At 36.6% G+C, this 19,698-nt stretch overlaps 3 protein-coding genes across 3 annotated transcripts; 1 reads left to right on the top strand and 2 right to left on the bottom strand.

Annotated features, from left to right (window-relative positions):
* Positions 1-89: 89 nt before the first annotated feature.
* LOC103934834 (AP2-like ethylene-responsive transcription factor At1g16060) lies at positions 90-2,982 on the bottom strand. Its single transcript, XM_009344594.2, has 7 exons — positions 2,391-2,982; positions 2,224-2,306; positions 1,996-2,093; positions 1,832-1,905; positions 1,682-1,732; positions 1,509-1,585; positions 90-1,263 (listed from the first exon to the last, which is right to left on the bottom strand). Exons 1-7 carry the CDS (start codon positions 2,618-2,620, stop codon positions 656-658), a joined length of 1,221 nt encoding a protein of 406 aa, XP_009342869.2. The 5' UTR covers positions 2,621-2,982; the 3' UTR covers positions 90-655.
* A 2,353-nt stretch (positions 2,983-5,335) lies between these two features.
* Positions 5,336-10,842, top strand: LOC103934835 (FACT complex subunit SSRP1). The gene is made up of 16 exons (XM_009344595.3): positions 5,336-5,524; positions 6,152-6,337; positions 6,627-6,732; positions 7,205-7,341; positions 7,555-7,638; positions 7,736-7,830; positions 7,998-8,103; positions 8,326-8,412; positions 8,497-8,589; positions 8,708-8,905; positions 9,010-9,155; positions 9,245-9,395; positions 9,862-9,960; positions 10,036-10,221; positions 10,353-10,431; positions 10,524-10,842. Exons 1-16 carry the CDS (start codon positions 5,471-5,473, stop codon positions 10,643-10,645), a joined length of 1,929 nt encoding a protein of 642 aa, XP_009342870.1. The 5' UTR covers positions 5,336-5,470; the 3' UTR covers positions 10,646-10,842.
* A 1,559-nt stretch (positions 10,843-12,401) lies between these two features.
* Positions 12,402-14,814, bottom strand: LOC103934836 (pectate lyase). Its single transcript, XM_009344596.3, is given in 5 exon segments — positions 12,402-12,791; positions 12,794-12,908; positions 13,004-13,246; positions 13,343-14,027; positions 14,422-14,814. Coding segments are annotated over 5 exon segments (1,362 nt in total). The 5' UTR covers positions 14,634-14,814; the 3' UTR covers positions 12,402-12,684.
* Positions 14,815-19,698: the final 4,884 nt, after the last annotated feature.

The raw sequence follows: 19,698 nt of genomic DNA, 5'->3' as shown, positions 1-19,698 counted from the left end.
TTTTAACTTCTTACTTTGCCCATTTACTTCTTTGAGTTCCTTACTTACCGAATTACCACTAACGGTATGCTGTTCGTAGAATTCTAGGGTTCGTGTTACTTTTATGGTGGCGTTGTTTCTTAGTTGTTCTTTTAGACCGACTTCCATGTGAACCGTTTATACAACACAGGTATACACGATCTGTGGAACCCAGTGTGAGACCATAGCAGATGCGAGCTAACACTTGGTTCCACGGATTGCAGAAGTCGGTTGGCTAAAAAAAAAATTGAATGAAGTGTTTGGTGCAGAAACGGAATAGAAATGAACTGGAAAACAGAGATCAAATGGTTAAACTTACAATTGTGCTTCACTTTTGCGCAAGAACGATTGTACCTGTCGATTTCATGTCTACGCAGGCTTGAATGACTTTCCTCAATCGAAAGGTTCTTTCGTTTTCGTATGATTAGGCATAATTCAAAGCAAGGCAAGATGAAATTATCGCAAATCCGAAAGAGTTTATAGACATTACATTCCCAAAACCATATACTTGACGTTATTAAGGTGTCTAATTTACATCGATATGCTGCATCAATCTCAAACTATGTACTTTTGACGCGCCAGTTTTTACAAAATTTTCTTCCCGTACGAACGAGTCCTTGTTCTGTTTGGCATTCATCTAAGAAAAGAAAAATAGAGAGTCCGAAGCATTTGCCTTTGTGGGTTGATTGAGCAAAATCGTGCTTGCGATGTTGTTCCATGGATTGTCGCCGTCAGTGCCGGAGGAGCAAACAAAAGGGTTTTCGCCGGTTCCAGCATGGAAGATCCCACCATACTCTTCGTTGCTGCCAGCCTGCGGTTGGTTCTTTGGTTCTTCATCGTCAGTGCTGTCATCCTCGGAGAGATTCGAGTTCTTCTGAACCAGCTCTCGGAAAATTGAAGATTGAAGAAGAAGGCCAAGCGCGGTGGGAGAGGATGACTTGCTGCCGGTGTTAAGATTGGTGCTGCTTCGGGTGACTTCTTGGTTCCGCGGAGAGTTCAGGTAGTCAGAGGCAAAAGGATTGGTGTGTGGGAAGGATGTTTCGTCAGCAGGGATGTAGCCGTTGGCCATGAATGGCATTTTCTGAGGCTCTGTGACTGCCTCTAGTTCTTGAGTGGCTATGGTGTCGCCTGCTTTTGGCTTCAACCATCTTATGTAAGAACTCAAGTCAAAATTGGTGACGGCATTGATTCCTCTGTACTCAATCGCTGCAATGTCGTAGGCCCGAGCTGCTTCCTCTTGCGTACCTGAGATGACATAGAAACACATTGCTCAGTATGTGCAAATTCTATTTTTTACGATTTCAATAGTCCATGGAGCGGACGTTTGTTCTTTAATAAAGAACTGATTGTTGATATATCGTCAATAATGTGTTAATATATCGTTTTTAATAAAGAACAAACGTGCTGCACAAATTATTTTTCAGTTTCCTATTTTGTGAAAGCTTATTTCCCAATTTCCTAGCTAGTATTTGCATTTGAAGATAACTTACCGTAAGTGCCAAGGTAGAGGTACTTGTTTCCGAAAACTCGTCCGATTCTCGCTTCCCATCTGCCATTGTGATGGTGCCTGCAAAATATGCACCAAATAATCGTTAGACATTTTTCTCGTTAATAATTTTCGAAGAATTTGATTCGAAGATCATCAAAATAATAAGAATATTACCTTGCAACTCCTCTGTACTTCGATACACCTCTTGAAAATCCACTGCTTTTTCTGTAACAAAAAAGAAACAAATAATCTTTTAGGAAACTCATGATCAAGGAAATTCCGAATTGCAGAAGTCTTACTGCAAAAAGATGTTTGATGTCGTACCTTCTTAACGAGGCCAAATACTCTTCTTTCGTCACAGATTGCATGATCTCGATTTCTTTCTCATAGTCCGATATCTGTATGCAGTAGGGTTTTATGTTAAACTTCCAAAAGAATACAAAAACACATAACTTGCCGATCAGATGCGATGAGCGAAAAATGCGTACTGCGAAGTTGGTGAAGGTCGATGCTCCCCAATACTTAAGCGCAGCTAGATCATATGCTCTTGCAGCAGATTCTTCTTCATCATAAGCTCCAAGGTAAACTGCTCAGTCCAAATAGCCCATTCAAAAGCGATACGATAGAACACAAGATATCAATACCAGAAGGATAAATAATTAAACGTAATGAAGTAAAATTAAAAAAGAAAAAAAAATGGACGTTATAATCTATACCTTGTTTCCCTTTCTTCTTCTGTGTTATATTCCAAGAGAGCTTATCCCACAAGTGAGCTTCGAATCGACCAGTCCATCGATGCCTGTTAAACAAACAAATTACCTTAATATTTTTACACACAAAAGAAGAAACCAGAAAACCATTGGAACTTTTGTTCTGTTCTAACCTGCTGACACCACGAAATCTCGAGCTTCTCTTCATGGTGGTAGCAGGAGTTTGATCAGCCGGCTTTTGAGGCAACTGTAGCTCAATCTGGTTGTTGTCAGAACTAACCGTGACTGCAGGTGGGTCTCGTCTCCTTCTCTTGACACACCGGGCTGCCTGAACCTCGCGGTCTGCTGCACTCAGGCGGCGCCTCCCACGGTTTTCTTCATTCTTCACCATCATCAACTCCATCTCGATCAGATTTTTTTTTTTTTTACTCTTCTTTCTTTGTTTCTGTGGTCCTTGTTTCCGTGGTTGCTTGAACCTGAAGGAAGGATTTGAACGTATATATAATTTGTGTGCTTGTTTTGGATTTATGCTGTTTTTGTTTTGTGTTGCCACAACTGTTTTGGGTCAAAAAACTAGGGGAACGATGAAATCAAAGCTTCTAAGAAAATTTTGAATGTCCGTACTCTGGTAAGTAAGTAAACACAAAGATCCAAAATTCTAATGGATCCATGTGGTTTTGGAGTTGCTCATATGGCCGGTTCGTTGCTAGCTGCTGCATGCGGCATGCCAGTCATAGCATGTGCAAGGTTTCATGCCAGTTTCAATTCTTGAAGGGTTTTCTCGTCCATTCACTAATAATTAGATAATCATTTATTTTTTACCATATTTCAAACTATTCGACTTTGTGCAAGGAGGATTCAAACTCGGGCGCAATAAAATCAGCTGACACATTGTCGTGATAAACTGATTTAATCTACATATATATGCACGTTTCTTATGAACTGACTTGATTTACATCTACAGTGATTAGATAAGTTAGACTCAACTAACTTTTCAATAGTAAAAAATAAATCCCAAAATTTATCCACTGTTTATTTGTTCATATGTGATTTCTAAAACTCATAAACCTCATTTTGCTCTTATTCTACTACCAATATTTACGGTGCGAGATTCTTCGATGTTACTAGTTATATGCAACTGTGTTTCTATCTAATCACATGATATAAGAGAGACGTGCACATAATAGCATTGTAAAATATAACTGATGATCCAACAGGTTTAATTACTCGCATATCGAACAAGTTTCAGGCAGCTGGCAGAAAGTGACTAAAACAATCCAACAAACATAAGAGATAAAAAAAAGAATGCGTGTGCTGACCTTGGTCATTGTAGCCAACCATGTTTATCTTATTATTTTTATATATATGTCTGTGTATGTATTATATGTATATATATAACCAGAACACTCTAGAAAAATCAAGATAACCACTTTGAAGATGGAATGTTTGTAGAAATAATGATTTTTAAAACAGTAGGGCGGTTTCTGATTCTGGCATTCCTTAGGGCTCATCGGAGAGTTAGGACTGTTTATGTTTAATTACTTTTTAACTAATATGTTTAATTACATTCCGATTCTGATGCTTTTTTGCGGCTGATATCTATGGAGTTTGCTCCCTATACGGATCCGACGGTGTTTTCTAGGAAATTAGATGCTTTGAAAATAATAATAATGTTCTTGATATAATATAATTTGAAAATATTCTTTGAAAATAATAATATATATTATTTTACAGCTGATAATGAACTTGTTAATTGTACTGTCAGTATATACTAGCAAAAATGCGGCTCGATGTTGTGAGTTTTAAAATTATTTAAGTTGATACTATTAGTTATATACGTGTAGTTTCGTAGTTAACCGATAATGGATGTCTTCTCCTGTTTCTTGTATCCAATGGACTATTTTTAGCCTAAATAAACGAAAAATTCAACAAAATAGCAAAACTGAAAACTAATTATTTACTTTAGATAAAGTTTGAATACCCGCCAAAACAAAGAAGCTTATGGAAAACCAATACTTGCTGAAACCCCCTCTTCTTCTTCCCAACTCAAAAACCAGAAAGGATTTGAGCTTTATGAACTCTTCCTTTGGGAAGGTCGTAGTAAGTGATCAAAGGGTTCGGGTAATTACAAGATCAAGCGGTGAAATGGGTGGTGCTATATTGATCATGAGTCTCCGTCGCCTCTAATAAACTTGGGTTGAAATTTCGGAGTCTTGGAGACATTACGTTGCTGAGTACTTGAAAGTTTGAAACATATTGACTCTTTGCTTGCTGTTGCCAGGAATTATTTAAATCGGAGGACTTAGCTACGCTTTGGTATGTCACGGTCACATCATGGACTAATAACGTGATGATGTGTTTCCATGTTCTCAAATGACATCGCGTTTATTGGCCGGCCGGATGCCACGATGACATATCACATGCGTGGGAATTCTCTCTTTCTCACGTAACCTTGACTCATTTGACTTATAACACTATGGAATTCGTGAACAACTTTTACTATGTACTGTGGTATTAACAATGGTCGATGAAGGAGAAAGTGAGAGATGGTGGTGGGTATGACCGACGCCAATGGTGAAACGGGGGGCATGAGGTGTTGCATGTTTGGTCTAACATTTGATTCTCAAGCTGTTAAGAGCATGTACTCATGCACGACTCTCCTCTATCATATCACATATCGAAAAATGATATTATTTAGAGACACAAAACTAACTTCACTAGTTACACACTTCCTTTCAATATATGAGTTCCACATACATTTCTTTTTTATGATAAAAATACTGATTACAACTTTTTTTTTTAACAAGTGATGTTATCTACACTAAGGAAGAGGAGGTGAGATTAACCTCACAATGACTAGTAATAATGTGGTTCAACTTCATCTTTAACGAGAATCGAACCTAAAACCTCTCACTCACAAGTGAAGAGGAATTACCGCACTTGAACTCAATCGATAATTAAAACTTCATTGTACCAAAAAAAAAAAAAAAAAAATAAATTAAATCCGTACAACCGGGCCTGTGAACGGGCTAGATACCGACCCAGCCCAATTAGTTTATAGTTGGGCTTCCTTGGGTTTCAAAATAACGGCGCAACACCAAAATCGCTTCTGAATTGGCGCGCACCGCCCCCCCTCCCACCGTCTCGTTATCAAACGCACACTCCCTCTCTCTTACTTTCTTCACTATTTCGTACTCTCATGCTCGAAACTTAAAACCGCAGCTTGGGTTCGATTCCTCGATAGTGATAAACTATGACGGACGGCCACCTCTTCAACAATATCTCCCTCGGCGGCCGCGGCGGTACGGTGAGTCTCTCTTCCCGATTCCGATTCGCCGTAGCTTGACTTTTTGGGATTTCGTTCTTCGATCGGGGGTTTGCCTTCCGAAATTTCGCAGCGCGATATGAATGGGTCCTCTTTGATTTGGGAATGTAGGTGGTCTCGGTTTATATGGGTTGGTCGAATTTCGTGTTGAAATGAGGATTTTGGGGATTCCGATTGCTGGGTTTTCTTTCTACTGGTCCAATTGAAACCCTAATTTGTTCCTTCCTGGATTTCTGTGATTTTTGTGCAATTTTGTTGTGGGGAAATTTGTAATTATTAATTTTGTGCAGAGCAGGAATCGTAGGGTTGGGGGATAAGGAAATCGTATTTTTGTTTCAGGTGTTCGCGTTGAATTTCCATTAATTTAATTTTGAGTAAATTCTTTCACTTTTTGTGACGAGAAATTTGGGTTATCCTCTGTTTGGTTGCCATGAAAATTGTTCCTTTTCCCAAGTTTCTTCCTTGTAAAACCCTAATTTGATTGCATTCGGTAGAAGTTTATTGCTTTATATTCAGATTTGTGAATTTGTTGAAATGGTGAAACCTGAAGTGGTGATTCAGCTATGGAGGAAATGTAAACTCACTCGTTGTTTCATATGTGGAATGCAGAATCCGGGGCAGCTAAAAATATTTTCAGGAGGGATTTTATGGAAAAAACAGGGAGGGGGTAAAGCAGTTGAGGTTGATAAAGCTGACATTGTTGGGGTAACATGGATGAAGGTCCCAAAGACTAACCAACTTAGTGTTCAGATTAAAGATGGGTTATACTACAAGTTCATTGGATTTCGTGACCAGGTTGGTGAATATTTACATGGAATTATTCACTGACCCACTTCCTGTCTTATGTTGTTGTTTAATATGTTACAAAAATTCTTATTTATCAAATGTGCGTCCATAAGAACTTGTTTCACAAGGTGATGACTAAACTGCTTTTTTTTTTCCCATGCATCTGAGACATGCGAATTGCGATTTTGATTCATAAAACTATGATAGACTAAAAAATTAGCTTTTAGTCAGTGATGCTGTGCAGGGATATGAACTACATACTAATTGTTGGCTCTTTGATTCTGTTCTTGCATTGCAGGATGTCACTAGTCTGACCAATTATTTTCAAAATACATGTGGGTTAACACCGGCAGAGAAGCAACTTTCTGTCAGCGGACGTAATTGGGGAGAAGTCGATTTAAGTGGTCAGTAATGTTCTCTTATATTCAAGTTGCCTGTGATCACTTGTTTTGGTCTTCCTTGCATTCTTTGTTATGAACAATTTTTTCTTGTAAATTGCTCTTTCCTTATTTTTTGGTGTGCGGATAGATTCTCATAGGATGACAGTTAGGAAAATGCTTCCAGCTGGCTACATCTTTAAACATAATGTGCAGCTGAAACTGCTAGAAGTTGGTTCTTTTGTTTTTCTCTTTTTTTCAACCTAAACCTTTATGTGTCTTTTGTGGAGTCTTAGAGCGACTGGACATTTCCTTTGCATATGTTTAGTATCCTTAAAAAATGGTCTTCTGCAGTTCTGTTTTGATGTTCTTTACATTTCCTCCATGGACGATTCCTTCTCTGATGATATGATTCTGTTGGTTGCCTCATTGGGTTGTTAAAGCAGTACACTGCTATGTATCATTTTGGATGATTTTCAGATATTCTGTTATTTCGCAGGGAATATGCTGACTTTCTTGGTTGACTCCAAGCAAGCATTTGAGGTATCTTTGGCTGATGTCTCACAAACACAACTTCAGGGGAAAAATGATGTCATCTTAGAGTTCCACGTGGATGATACAACAGGAGCTAATGAGGTTTGTTGCTTATATTTGGTGTTTCTTTTATTTTTTCTAAAGATGGTGGGAGTTTTCTACATCGATCCTTATGGTTCTATAGATACTCAGTTAGATATAAGCTCTCTTTGTCATAAAATCTAGTTTTTTTGTAGTTAAAATTGAGTAATTATTAGGTCCATCCTGAGTTGTTTGCTTATGAGTATTTTTGTTTTTGTGTTATATTTACTACAGAAAGATTCTTTGATGGAAATAAGCTTTCATATACCTAACTCCAACACTCAATTTGTTGGTGACGAGAGTCATCCTCCTGCTCAGGTGAGTTTGTTTTTTATACGTGATGAGAGTTTTGTAGGTCATTTTTTTCATTGATTGCAATTGATTTATTCATCTTTTCTAATTGAATATTATGTAGGTTTTTCGTGACAAAATCATGTCAATGGCAGATGTTGGTGCTGGAGGTGAAGATGCTGTTACCACATTTGATAGCATTGCAATCCTCACACCAAGGTACATAGTAATGAAAATACTAGGGATAGTGCACCTACATCAATCCACACTCTCATGGGAACATGCGCCATCTGTATTTATTAGATTATGTGCATATGTCATATGCTGGTGCTTGGATTTCTTTCCATATGCAATGCCAGGCTAACAGAAGTACTTGTTTAATATAGGGGTCGCTACAGTGTGGAACTTCATCTTTCATTCTTGCGGCTTCAAGGGGCTAATGATTTCAAAATTCAGTACAGCAGTGTTGTTCGTCTGTTTCTACTTCCTAGGGTTTCATTCCTATCTTGGGCTTTAATGATTAGTTATTCACTTGTTATATTCTCAAAACTTTTGTTATACATAATTATCTGAGTACCTATCACATTGTTCCATGCACATTAGTGAGTTCTCTTCAAGAGCTAATAGGACTATCGGTGTTCTAATTACTTCAGTCCTGGAACTAGTTTTTGTGGCTTTGGCATACCTTTAATAGATTCTTCTTTGTTTCTGCAGTCTAACCAGCCTCATACCTTTGTTGTTGTCACTCTTGATCCTCCCATCCGTAAAGGCCAAACATTGTACCCCCATATTGTTTTGCAGGTAGTGTTTGTTTCTTTTCCTTGTTGATCACCTGTTTGATATTTTTAAATGCTTCCTTCAATTGACTTCTTCTATCTTTTGAAGTTTGAAACTGACCTTGTGTATCAAACCGAACTGACCATGAGTGAAGAACTTTTGAACACGAAATACAAGGACAAGTTAGAACTATCTTATAAGGTAGATAATACCTTCGACTCTCCTGAAGATTGTAATCTAGCAAACAGTTGTTTTATTTATTTGAAACAGTGTGCTAATTGACATGTGCTGCTGTTATTCTTTTATGTTTAATAAACAGGGACTAATGCATGAAGTGTTCACCACAATATTGCGTGGCTTGTCTGGTGCCAAAGTTACGAAACCAGGAAAATTCCGCAGCTGTCAAGATGGTTATGCTGTCAAATCTTCACTGAAAGCTGAAGATGGAGTTCTATATCCTCTTGAGAAGAGCTTCTTTTTCCTACCAAAACCTCCCACCCTTATTCTTCATGATCAGGTAGAATTTGCATGCATTCGATCGATATTATAGTGCTGGTATAACAATAACCTGATTGATAAGTGGAACATCACCCTTTTTCTTCTTGGTGTTTCTGTTACTAGATTGACTATGTGGAATTTGAGAGGCATGGTGCTGGAGGCTCAAATATGCACTATTTTGATCTTCTCATCAGACTCAAAAGTGAGCAAGAACACCTGTTCCGAAACATTCAGAGGAATGAATATCATAATCTTTTTGACTTCATCAGGTTGGTAATGAGTACTGGTTATTTTCCATAGTAGGTCAATGGTGCTGTGGATTTTAAAATTTGACCATTTGGCCACTCGTCATGTGTAGTTCAAAGGGTCTCAAAATCATGAACTTAGGAGAGGGCCAAGCAGCAAATGGTGGTGTGGCTCCTCTTCTTGATGACGCAGACGATGATGCTGTTGACCCACATCTTGTTCGTGTGAAGAATGAAGCTGGTGATGATGAGAGCGATGAAGAGGTGGAACATCTATCCTATATTATTTTGTTACTTGTGTTTTATTTTTGGTCTGATTCTCTTTGGATTGAAAATTTCATGGGTTGCACTATTAGGATAGTTTTGCAAACTACGTGGATTTTTCTTCCCTATTGGTAGTGTATCCTTCGTTGATCTGTAAAATGCTGAAAGTTCTTCTGTAGTTTGTAAAAGTGGATGTTTGTGAAGAGGACACTTATGTACACTTGTAATCGAAACTTCATCCACACTTAACATAAAACATACATTAATTGTGTGGTTTGTACTTTGATCAATTTTTTTTTGGATAGTTGGTATTGTCATGACTGTTTTCCTCAAAGCATGCTTTAATTGTGGTTAGTCCTAGTTGTTTCATGCATCCGTATGTGTGTTTCTGCAAGTGCGCTTTTGTGTTGACATGTGTCGTGTGATATTCCAGTCTAAATGTGTCAAACATGTTGAACTTTGGCAGGATGAAGATTTTGTTATTGACAAGGACGATGGAGGTTCTCCTACTGATGACTCTGGGGAGGATGACTCAGATGCTAGTGAAAGTGGAGGTGAAAAAGAGGCAAGTTATTTCTAGTAATTTTGTTGGCCTAATAATTTTGAGAAGGGTCAATTTAACATGAATTGTCAATTTCAGAAGCCTGCGAAAAAGGAGTCTAGAAAGGAACCTTCAACTTCCAAGGTATCATCTTCGAAGAAACAAAAAACCAAAGATGCAGGTGAAGATGGTTCAAAGAAGAAAAAACAGAAGAAGAAAAAGGATCCAAATGCGCCGAAAAGAGCAATGTCTGGTTTTATGTTCTTCTCAAATATGGAGAGAGATGTAAGTGTTTTAATTTCTGTCGATTGGTCGTAACTTTTGGTTTGGGAATGGAACAATCCTTCAAATAATCGGTTCAGATTCTTTATTGATGTTTTGAAGGAAATTATTGACCTTATTTGTGTTGACCACAGAATGTAAAGAGAGAGAACCCTGGAATTGCGTTTACTGATGTGGGGAGAGCACTCGGAGAGAAGTGGAAAAAGATGTCAGGTATACGTGATTCAACTAAATTACATCTTCTGTGCTTCCACAGTATGATGAATTTTTGCGAATTACTTAGTGTCATGTTTTCCCTTTTTCAGCGGAGGAAAAGGAGCCATATGAAGCAAAGGCTCGTCAAGATAAAGAACGCTACAAGGATGAAATCAGTGGTTACAAGAACCCCCAACCCATGAACATAGATTCGGGGAATGAGTCTGATTGAAAGTGCAAAAATTAAGGTAGAAAATGGAAGAAGCCAGTTTTTGGTTCGCAGGGTGGTGTTTCCGTTGGCTCTGGCACATCGGTAGGCTCTACATTAGTTTCTTTCATGCATCTATGTATTTTATTTATACAATGTTTGGTTAACATTATACTTAATGACCTAATTAGCCATAAAAAAACCCTGTTTTTGTGCTAAAACTCCAGTATTGTGCCTTGCATGCATGTATCATGTTGTCTTTAAGGAAAGTTTTAAGAAAAATATGATCAGCATCTTTCACCATTAATAGAACTGCATCCAGCCTCCATCTCAACCCTCATTTCTATCTTCATTAATTGAAATCGAAGGCGGCATTTGCGGTGGCCGCCGTTGCCTATGATGTTGTTGCAACGCCTGAACTTCACAGGAAATATGGTCTCTCCATTTTCTTTCACAATCGTCCAATCAGTGAATTTGTCGATTAGGCTCCTAGGTGCACGGACACTCCAAAACCCCCCGAAGTAGAGTATCGGACACGCCGATGTGCCTTGGGCACGGCTCAGACACGGCTTGGACAGGGTGAAGACACAACAAGGGTTTTTTTGTAAATTAAAAAAAAAAACATTTTGGGGCAGTTTTGGAAATATAAAAACTAAAATCTAAAAGAATTCCTGACTTCAACCTAACCTCAGTCGTCTCTCTCTAATCTTATGCGCAACATCTAGCGTAAATTTTTTGTTATATTATGAATTCGAAATAATATTTTTTTAATATATGTAATATTTATTATATTTTAATCATCATGTCCTAGCCGTGCCTGTGCAACATAGTTATGCCTCCCATTTATGATTTGCCTAAATTATTTTTGGTTAATTCATATCATACTTATCCAATATTAATTAATAGAGTGGTGAGCATCACTATCACGGTGATGAGCAAAAACATTTTCTTGTAACTATCAATCTAAAACTACATTTTCTTTCAAGGCACTCGTATTTTCAACTCTAATTTACTTGAAAACGGTAGTGTTGCCACGAACAACAGTCGGCGATATCGCTCCATTACCTACAATCTTATTCTTTTATAAAGTAATTTTCTGTTTCATTAAAACAAATTGAAAGACAATATAACTATTTAGAGATGAATCGAGCTATATACATTTCTTGCTACAAAAGAAAAATATAAAAATTAGAGTAAATTGTATAAATGGTCTTTCAATTTTAATAAAATTGGATTAATGATCCTTCAACTAAAAATTCATTACTATTGGTCCCTCAACCTATCAAACTGTGTAGCTATGGTCATTTTCATCAACTTCGTCAGAATTTTGTCAAAATGAGTTATGTTGGAAAGATCATTACTACAATTGGGGCCCCTCAATTCATCAAAATGTGTAGCTATGATCATTTTCGTCAACTTCGTCAGAATTTTGTCAAAATGAGTTAGAAGGATCATTATTACACTTGAGGTCCCTCAATTCATCAAAACGTGTAGGCTATGATCATTTTCGTCAACTTCGTCAGAATTTTGTCAAAATGAGTTATGTTAGAAGGACCATTGCTACAATTGAGTTAAAGTTGATGGACCATTGCTCCAATTGGGTTAAAGTTGAGGGACCATTGCTCTAATTGGGTTAAAGTTGAGAGATCATTTATCTAGTTGTATTAAAGTTGAGGAACCAAGGGTAATGAAATTTTAGTTGAGGGATCATAGCTGCACGTTTTGATGAGTTAAGAGACCAATGGTAATAGATTTTTAGTTATAGGACCATTGTTCTAATTGAGTTAAAGTTAAGGGACCATTGCTACAATTTACTCTAAAAATTAAAAGCTGTTTGTACTCGCATTATTTGCTTAGGGTGTAAATATTACTACAATATAACCCTTGGATTTGTTAATACATAAACACAAATAAAAACAAACAAGTAAAGAATCTATATCCACATTTCTCCACACATCACTGCCGCTTCTTCCTCTTCATTTGTCACCCTTCACCTTCCGGCACCGGCCGGCCGCCTATCCATTTGATCGCCATTGATTATAGTTAGCACTTCTATTTTTGTTTTAGCACTTCTTGCCAACCTTGCAGTTGAGAGAACCTGCAAAGCGTGTGAGCCTTGTGACGAATGTGCCTGGTTTTGCTTTGATCATGTCTAACTTGCCAAATCCATGCTTCTGTTCGGCACTCCAGACTGAACAAAGAATGCTCCGTTCATCATAAGATCTCCTTCTGATCTCCATTGCCAGCTCTTCCACACGCTCTCCGGTGCATAGTCTCTCTTCGTCACCTATAAATTCAAACGTCACAAAATTAATACATCACTTGATTAATTACGTGTTCGTGCCTATGTATTAATTGATAATATTGTGTTCGTCTATGTACTTCTTTTGCAGCCTGGTTTGGTGGGGCGATGAATCGGTTGCCCTGGCTGATAATTGTGGGGTGAGAGCTTCCTCCGATGGCATACATGATCCAATGTGTGTAGTCATTGTTCACGACATGGACAAATCCCCATCTGCATCTTGGCATTCTCTGTATCAATCCCTTGCCGAAATGGTTAAATGCAACCGTTATTTGCATGATTGCATCCCCTGCAAACGCATCGCTAGCCCCGAAAAGCATCACCTGCATCATTCGTTTAACCAATTAGTCATTCTTTGTTATCTTATTTTGTAGTGTTAATAACATCTCGTGCGATTATTGTTAAATAAATAAACGTACGTCGTTGTGACGGGTGAAGTGGCAGTTGGATATGGTAATAGCAGTAGACCCTTGAATGGCGTCGATGAGCCCATCCGCGCAATTCCACATAGAAAGATGGTCGAGCCAAATGTTAGACGACCCGTAAATGGAGATACCATCTCCGTCACTCTGTGTGCGAATCCCGATGTGACTCAGGGAGTCCCTGATCATACCACCGCTGCCTGGTACGGTATCGTGGATGCGGAGGCCATGAATAATCACGTTCTGAACGAACTGGAGTGTGATCCCTGCGCCATGAGCAATGTGCACATTTGCCCCTCGTGCGTCAATTGTCTTGTGGCTCGTTACTATGAGCTCTTGGCTCAGCCTGATGACCATGCTACGTGCAAATATGATCCACAACGGTTGCGTTTGGATCACGGCGTGACGTAGGGTTCCGGGCTTAGGGTCATGGACATTGTCGTCCGAAGAGTCGGTGACAATGTAGTAAGCCCCTTTCTTGCCTCCGCGCGTCTTGCGGCCAAAGCCTTTCACGCAGCTGGCCAGCTTCTTGCGGTTGTTAGCCCAGTTGGCCCGGCACCGCCAGCAGCGGTCGATCGGGTTTGTGGCCTTGCAAGGTCCCTTGTTATGTTTTCCTCTCAGATGCCTCCTTGTGCTGTTACCCGCAGACTGATCATCTTCAAGGTCCTCCTCAACGACGGTCCTGCATTATCATGCATATATGGTCGATTAAGAGCACTGCTATTTGTAGCATTTAATTGATTGATTACCGAAACCGTGTATATACAAGATGAATATTATTTGTCCTGCATTACTATGCATGATCAATTGCGAATAATGATATATGCACCATCTAACTAATTATCGTCTTGTCTCACTTTTAATACAGAGACGTATATATGTACAATGTGAACGTTAAAAACCCCACATTATCATCATGCATGATCAATTTCGAGCGCTACTATTTGTACCATTTAACTGATTATCGTCGATTTTCTATTAAAAGTATGTATTCAGATGAAATGATACAAACATTGGGAGGAAACGCATACACAAAATTTGAAGAGAATTAAGGATGAAATGTCGAATTTACGTACTGTTCAACGCTTTCATTGAAGTCCTTGGTGACTTGTTCCGGGTTGGGTTGGTAGGCCTTGAGGGCTGCCTTCTGAGCCTTCATGGCTCGTTCCTGCCATACGGCATCGAAGTTAGCAATGTTGAGGGTGTCATTTGCTGTCTCTGCCTTCAAGCTTGGAACCAGCATGCAGAAAGAAATCATAAAGAGGACCAAATTGAGCTTCGATGCCATTGGTCCAAGAACCAATTTTTGTATTTTCCTTCTACTTTTTTTTATAATTTTTTAGAACAATGTTTCTAGAAGTGGTCAAGGTCTGTGAGATTGAGCCCAGATTTTCACCGGGATCAGATTCAGCCCAGCTAGACCTTGCCAGAAAAAGATTAATTGAACTAAAAAAAATAAAAAATCTAAGTTGACTGCAATACTAATACTGTATTGGCTTGGTTTTTGCTGTGAAAATTTCGTGTTTTATAGAAAAAAAACATTGTCTAAATTTAGAGCCGTCAAGGGTGGAGAACCATCTTCTTCTAACGGTTGACATTCTGACTAAAATGTGAGGAAAGGACCCAATGGAACACCCTCTACGACGGCACATTCGTGTGCGGTCATCCAGTTTCACGTGATGAGAGATAGAGATAGGGTTTCACGTGACTACAAAGATAGAGAGTGAAAGTTTTAACGAAACCATTTTGTGTAAGTTTTCCGTCGCATCCACAGGTCATTTCTATTAGACTGCAGTTAGCTAACAGGAGTACTACGTACGTACGATCAACCATCCAGTTAAGTACCTAATTAGCATATCCTTAATTAACCTCTTTCATGTGTTGTAATTGCTTATTAGTTATAACTAACCATACTTTTCCCTCCGTTTATCCTATCCACAAAACATGCACGAGGAAAATAACAGAATATAATATGTTCTTTCGATCAATGACATCCGATAAAATTGAAACGATATATGGATACAGGGGTGGATGCACGTTGTGGCAAGGACAGTTGTCCATCCCGACGCTGAAAAAACCTTTGATCGGAACCCAGTTTCCCAACCCAGATCCTGAAATCTGCTTGAGAAGAAGCAGCAACTGGGGAAAGCAACCGCTGCGGTAGCATGGAGGAGGAAGAAGACACAAGTTTTAAAAACCCTGGAAAAAACGACGTCGTGTGTTCCCAGCGTTTAACCTCTTTCATGTTTTAAACCCAAAATAATTACTTTTCTTTTCAACTGGACAAAATAAGACGTACTTCGATGAAGTTTCACAGAAAAAAAAAACACAAAATAAGCAAAATGGTTAAGTACAGATAACTACCCAATTTTTTGGGTGATTTTTAATTAGTCTCAAGCTTTTAAAACATTCCAAATGACTTCTTAACGTTTTAAAAATTAAATATTTGTTAGGTCATCCGTGTTAAGTGATAACTTCATCAATAATACATTGGTCACCACTAACGTTTTGGACAAATACTAAAGCTGGTCTTTACTAATCGTTGTCTTTGGAGCCCCAATTGACTCCTTTTAGCCAAGTTAAGTCGTAAATTTGCTTAACTAAAGTGCATCAATTTAGAAATTCAAAACTCTATAATTGATTCGAGAGTAAAAATCTGCTCTAATAATGTTCACATCATCACTTAACGCTACTGAACCTAATAATTGTCCACATAAACACTAGTGAACCTAACAAATATCCACTTTTCAAAACGTTGGATAATTATTTGGAATGTTTTAAAAGATTAAGACCAACTTGGAATCCTCCTAGTTATATAAACTATATTTTCCTCTACTAAAACCCATCTTCTTTTGTTTTCTTGAATAAAGCCCATTGACTAGCCTCCAACTAAACAAATTCTTTAATTAAGTTTGACTTTTCAAATTGTGTATTTTTCGAATGCCTAAACTACCCCTATTAATACTTGGATGGGGTTTTTGGATCAGTTACTTGTTATATCCATTTAATTAATTTTATATATTTTACAAAATAATTCATGCCATTCATTGTATATTCAATGTATTAACTTTCAAATTGTTATAACGTGCCAATTGAAAAATAATAATACTAATTTCATAATTTTGTGCATTACATATATAAGTTAATTTACCTACCAACACAACAATAAACCTAAAACAGCTTCGGCTAATATTTCAATCCCTAATACACAAAACAAAAGCTATATGTTCCGCACAATACTTACCTACAAAATAGTCTATACCTATTACATCAAACCAAAATTTAAAGGGTCTAGTTTACTTTCAAAACGATCTAATTTACCTACATGATTTATGTGCATTAGATTAAAAGTTTATTTAATTGCCTACAAGCACAAACCCACAACATTCGAACATTATCTAATATCCACTATTTTTTTTTTGGAATAGGTAATTAATTAAATGTAGGTAAATTAGTATAATATTAATAAGTAGGTAAATTAATTTAAATGTAGGTAATTAGATATTTTATAAGTAGGTAGATTAATTTAAATGTAGGTAAATTAGTAATATTTGTATGTAGGTAATTACATGATTCAAAATGCAGGTTTATTAGTATAATATTTTATAAGTAGATAAATTAATTTGTATGTAGGTAATTACATAATTCAAACAATATATTTTTTCCGTACAAGATTGTCTTTCTCTTTTAAATTTGGTAAATTAATTTATATATGTTGCTAATATTTATGATACAAGAAAGGTAAAATATCCATATGGATTTAATTGCTCATCATAATTAGGATGAGTAATAACATTTATTGACCAAATTAGGATTCTATGGCATAAGTTGTAATTGTATTGTAATAGTTGGTCATATATTTGTCTACATGGTAGGCTATTTGAAATTTGGATTTTATTTGAATGTTTAAATTTAGATGGGTTTTTACTTGGAAAATAGGAGTTTGGAGGGCCTATATCCAAAGAACCCTTAAAAGTTTGATATTATCCAAACATAATCCTGTAAAAAATAATAGAGAGGGAGAGTATAGTTTAATATCATTGCCAATAGAGTTTAGAGACCAATTTTTAATTAGCTTGACTAGACCAACTTCCTAGTTCTTGGTCTGAATTATGCACCCTTTGTGAGAAATATAACTTTGCCTTACAAGTTTCAAAAAAAAAAAAAAAAATCGTTGATAGAAAAGTTTCAATTATATATAACAAGGGTAATTATAGTTTAGAGTAATGCTAGGATCAAATTTTTTTAAATCAAATTTGCAAACTAAATGATGTGGTTGGAGATGATTGGATTATTAATTAAGTGTTGATTAACATGCTTGTTTCTTATTAGTGACACATCATTTGGTTTGCAATTTGATTTAAAAAATTTAATCTCCCTACCATTACTCTATAGTTTAATCTCATTTTCATATTTTTGTTTCTTTATTCCTTAAATAACTCTTCTTTCTTTTTCACCCCGATAAACTTTTTTTTTTTGACTTTTTGAACATTAGTCCTTGCAAAAGATTAGAATTAAAAAAACCTTGTCCTAGATTACATATTCAATTTAATCCTTTAACGCGTACTTTTATTAAAATTTATATTCTATTTTTGTTATTTAAGGTGTATTTTTATTTAATGTCCCCACATTAAATTTGATTTATTAATATGCGCATATTAGTCATTTCAATTACAAATGAACATAAGCAAGTGACCTTTTACCACATTGGTGAAAATGTGTTGTGTGAGATCCCACGTTGCCCTAGGGTAAGGATCTTGTAAGCCTTATATGTATATTCTCATCTCTACCTAGCACGAGGCCTTTTGGGAGCTCACTGGTTTCGAGTTCCATCGGAACTCCGATGTTAAGTGAGTTCGCGCGAGAACAATCGTAGGATGGGTAAGCCACTCAGAAGTTCTCAAGTGAGTTATTAGAAACAAAACTGTGAGGGCGTGATTAGGTCCCAAAGCGGACAATATCGTGCTACGGTGGAGTCAAACCTAGGATGTGGTGGGGACTCGGGCCGGGATGTGACATGTTGAGCACTTGCATGATGGTGTGAGTTCAAATCCCGCTAGGGACTAATCTAACAAAATCTATCGTTTGACAAAAAAAAAAAAAATTGTCAATGAGAAAATATAAAAGAAATTAGTGACACACAAATATGTAAATACATAAGTGTACAGAAATGACTGTACCAAAATGTTTGTACCGACATTTATTATAATGAACCTAAATGTAAGTCCTGAAATATATTATATTGAATTAATGTACCTATATGTCAATATCGAAATGCATGTACCAAAATGTATTACATTGAACTAATGTACCAAAATTTACATATCAAAATGTATTATATATTTGTATCGATGGATATACGGTGAAATATATCAAATGAATTAATGTACTTAAATAAAATATTATACAAATTGTATTGGAATATATTATATAAAAAAATTAGTTTACCTAAATGTAGACATCAAAATATATTATGATGAATGAAATGAATATTAAATGTAATTGATACATTAAAATAGGAAAAAAGAAGAAATAAAGCATCAAAATATAATTAACGCTGGTGGAGCCAGGTAAAGGGCTGCCCTGGGCTGTAGCCCAGGTAGCTTCTAGTGAAAAATAAAATTTTACATGTAATTTTGATTGATTTTCGAATGTAACCCACCATATATTTAGTCATTAATCCGAATTCTTTAGATTTAACTATATAAAATTATATAATAGGGTTTACATACCACCTTTTTTTTTTCTTACATCCTTTTTTTCATCGTTTCTTGTACATGTACAAGTTTGGATTTGTTTGAATTTTAACACGTATTTATTTAATTACTAAATTTTTTGCCTCACCTTGTGAATTTTTTAAGCTAGTTGATATAACAAAAAATACGGTATCAAGTTTCTTTATTTATAAAAATTAAAATTTTAAGCTAGCCCGCCCGGTAAAAGATTCCTAGCTTCGCCATTGATAATTAATAAATGAGATGATTAAATGTATTAAGCGACTAAAATTAGATTTTAATCTTACACAAGGTTATAGTCTAAAAGTCATCTTTTTTAAGGATTAAAATGAAGTTTTCTATTTTTTTTTTATAGTTAAACCCTCTAAATTATACTCTCTACGCCCCTTAAAACTTGACTTTAATCTCACTTTACTCCTTGTAACTCAAAAGCCACTACTTTACTCCTTGAAATTCAAAATCCGCTCCATTTTACCCATTTGAACTTGATTTTTATTTCATTTTGTCTCTTGAAACTCAAAATACGTCATTTTACTCTATAAAACCCAAAATTCACTCCATATTGCCTTAGTTATGTTGATTCCATTATGTGAGTTTCGGTTGGGTGCACCAGACTAA

Source organism: the organism of the source record quoted next, unplaced genomic scaffold (assembly GCF_019419815.1).
Source record: "Pyrus x bretschneideri cultivar Hongxiangsu unplaced genomic scaffold, Pyrus_bretschneideri_v1 Contig12, whole genome shotgun sequence".
In the NCBI taxonomy this organism is placed as follows: Eukaryota; Viridiplantae; Streptophyta; class Magnoliopsida; order Rosales; family Rosaceae; genus Pyrus; species Pyrus x bretschneideri.
The sequence above is the reverse complement of the archived record's forward strand: the minus strand, read 5'-3'. Positions and strand labels throughout refer to the sequence as shown.

Bases quoted from the DNA above. Each gene is read 5' to 3' on its own strand.
- LOC103934835 (XM_009344595.3), top strand. From the start codon at position 5,471: ATGACGGACGGCCACCTCTTCAACAATATCTCCCTCGGCGGCCGCGGC. The intron at 7,831-7,997 runs GTACATAGTAAT...TGTTTAATATAG, and splicing joins ATTGCAATCCTCACACCAAG to GGGTCGCTACAGTGTGGAAC. The intron at 8,590-8,707 runs GTAGATAATACC...TTTAATAAACAG, and splicing joins AGTTAGAACTATCTTATAAG to GGACTAATGCATGAAGTGTT.
- LOC103934834 (XM_009344594.2), bottom strand. From the start codon at position 2,620: ATGGAGTTGATGATGGTGAAGAATGAAGAAAACCGTGGGAGGCGCCGC. The intron at 2,094-2,223 runs GTATAGATTATA...TGGACTGAGCAG, and splicing joins GAAGAAGAAAGGGAAACAAG to TTTACCTTGGAGCTTATGAT. The intron at 1,733-1,831 runs GTACGACATCAA...TTTTTGTTACAG, and splicing joins TATTTGGCCTCGTTAAGAAG to AAAAAGCAGTGGATTTTCAA.